Source organism: Spermophilus citellus (genome assembly GCF_964194105.1).
Source record: "Spermophilus citellus genome assembly, chromosome: 2".
Lineage (NCBI taxonomy): Eukaryota > Metazoa > Chordata > Mammalia > Rodentia > Sciuridae > Spermophilus > Spermophilus citellus.
The window spans coordinates 12,598,926-12,601,702 of NC_138183.1; the positions used below are offsets into that span (position 1 = coordinate 12,598,926).

Sequence of the window (2,777 nt, forward strand, 5' to 3'; positions counted from 1 at the left end):
GAAGAAACAGTCCTGAATAATTTCACATAAGGAAGTGATAAATATTTGAGGAGATAGATACACTTTCTTTGATTTGAATAGTATAAATGATATATGTTATTTATAAAAACATCATGTTGCTCCATAAGCATGTACCATTTTTTATTTGTCCATTAAAAATAAATATATAAAAAGTTACTGAAACCAAAAGTAAATCTAGAATCCTAATTAAGATCACACACGAGGATAAATTCAAAGGGAATTACAAAATTAAACACAAAAATAAAATTATAAAGCTAGGAGAAAATTTAATTATTATTTGAGAAGTGAACAAACTGTCACAAAAGGCTACAAATTAACAAATTTTTTAAAAGACTGGTACACCTGATAAGGAAGATGAAGCTCATCATGTTGAAATGGTTCCTCCACTGAGGATGTTTCTGAGAGCTCCCTTTATATCCCGATTCCTCAGACTGTAGATAAAGGGGTTCACCATGGGGATGACCAGAGTGTACAACACAGACACAGCAATATCCTTGTCATTAGTGCTATTAGATGAGGGGACAATATAGAGTGCAATAACTGCTCCATAGTACACAGAGACCACAGAGAGGTGGGAGCCACATGTGGACAAGCCTTTGCAGATGCCCTTGATGGAGGGTCTTCTCAGGATGGTGGCCCCAATGTAGCCATAAGAGACCAGAATACATATAAATGGCAGGGTAACAACTGCTGATCCTGCCGTGAGAATAGCCAGCTGATTGATGGTGGTGTCAGAGCTGGACAGCTTGAGTAAGGCAGAGAGGTCACAGAAGAAGTGGGGCAGAGTGTTGCCTCTAAGGAAAGAGAGACGGGCTAGGAGGAGGGTGTGCAAAAGTGCATTGGCAGAGGATAAGACCCAGGACACAACCACTAGCAGGAAACAGAGGTTCTGACTCATGATTCTGGAATAGTGCAGGGGTTGACAGATGGCCACATACCTGTCATAGGCCATTGAGGTCAGAAGGAAGCTGTCAAGATTTGCAAAAAATACAAAAAAAAATTCCTGAGAAATGCACCCAGCATAGGAGATGGATTGAGTGTGCGTCAGCATGTTCATGAGCATCTTTGGAGCCGTGACTGAGGAGAAAGAGATGTCAGTGAGGGCCAAGTGGCTGAGGAAGAAGTACATGGGGGTGTGCAGGCGAGAGTCCAGCCTGATGAGCAGGATGATGAGCAGGTTCCCCAGCACCGTGGTCAGGTACATGCCCAGGAACAGGGTGTAGTACATGCCTTGCTGTTCTGGCTGGATGGGGAGCCCCAGGAGGAGGAACTCAAACACACTGCTCTGATTATCCCTCCTCATGCTCTTCTTGTTACCTTTTTCTGGAGACAAAAAAGGAGATGGAAATGTGAAAGAATGAGAAGTCCTTGGTAATATTATACACCAAAATCATGACTTTGAACTAGTCAGTAAGTGCATTTTAACCTGAATCTCTCAGGCTTTTTGCCATACTGATGGGCTAGTGAGGGTCAGGGAAAGGATAATATTTGTCCACCTATAAAACAACTGAACATCTTTTGAAGGTACCATGAAACTTCAGAATGAATATCAAATCACACCAAGTTCCACTTGAGGAGCTCAGTATAGAAATTTGAGTTAGGGAATTTGTGTATATGACCAGGTCAGTAATCAGCTAATGGAAAGACTATTAGATGATGTGATGTCTAATGGTTTTTGACCTCTCTTAGCCTTCCCCATGCCTCTGAAATACACTTTGGCTAATGATTTGTTTCCACGGACTGAATCAAGAGCACACAGTGGACTGCTTTGGATCTATAGGATATTAAGATCTGAAGACTTGGTGGAAGTATCATATGGACAGGTTGAGGCATGGGTGCTAAGTTATGAATTAATGTCTATAACATAAAATATCTAATGACACACCTTGCAATATGTTTATCTGTTATTCTTTTAAGAAAGTTCTTTATACTCAAGGTTCTTAATTTTCCATCTCTCTTTCTAATGGAATTTTCAAGGGTTGGGGATAAAACTTCTGTTCATGTTATTTGTCCACCTAGAAAACCCAAAATTAACACCTTGGGAATTCCCTCAATCAAACCAAATCACCCTATTGAAGTCATTATGGTACTGGAAAATACTTGACTTTTCCAGTCACTTCTTGAATCTGCCAAAGAGTTTCTTGGTGCCTGCCTAGCAAAAACAAATGATACCATTCTTCTTCATGATTCTTAGCCTAGGTTTGATGCCAAAGATTCTTTTAAATTAGCACATTTTAATTATACATAATAATAGGTTTCATTGTGGCATATTCACACATGTTAAAACATACTATATATCCTTTATCCATTCATCCTTTAATGGTATACCAAAGAATCTTAACCTTTGTTATATTTCAATATTTTTCTACATTGCATATATTATCATTCCTTTCTTTTTCTCCTTCAAGTCAGTTAGTCTCAGACCTACCCATGTAAGCTAACACAAAATAATAGAAAAACAGATTATAATCTGTATACTAAATATTAGAATATATATTCTTTGTAATGTTTGTTTAAACTGAAGGAAATTGTTGGGGAGTGATATTGGCTAAATTCTATTCTTATATTGTATGCATGTACAAATATGTACTGATAAATCCTATTAATATATACAACCATAATGTACCAATAGAAAATGTGGGGGAAAAGTGAAGGAAATTATCATCTGATAGCTAAGGAAGTGTCTCACTATCTAACTTATCATAAACTCATCTGGGGAATTTACCTAAAGTTTACGTAACAACTCTCACAACTTA

General features: G+C 38.0%; 1 protein-coding gene across 1 annotated transcript; it reads right to left on the reverse strand.

Moving 5' to 3' along the window:
- Positions 1–385: 385 nt before the first annotated feature.
- On the reverse strand, positions 386–1,324 carry LOC308640766 (olfactory receptor 1J21-like; the record flags this gene model as incomplete). Its single annotated transcript, XM_081278602.1, has 1 exon — positions 386–1,324. One exon carries the CDS (start codon positions 1,322–1,324, stop codon positions 386–388), a length of 939 nt encoding a protein of 312 aa, XP_081134728.1.
- Positions 1,325–2,777: the final 1,453 nt, after the last annotated feature.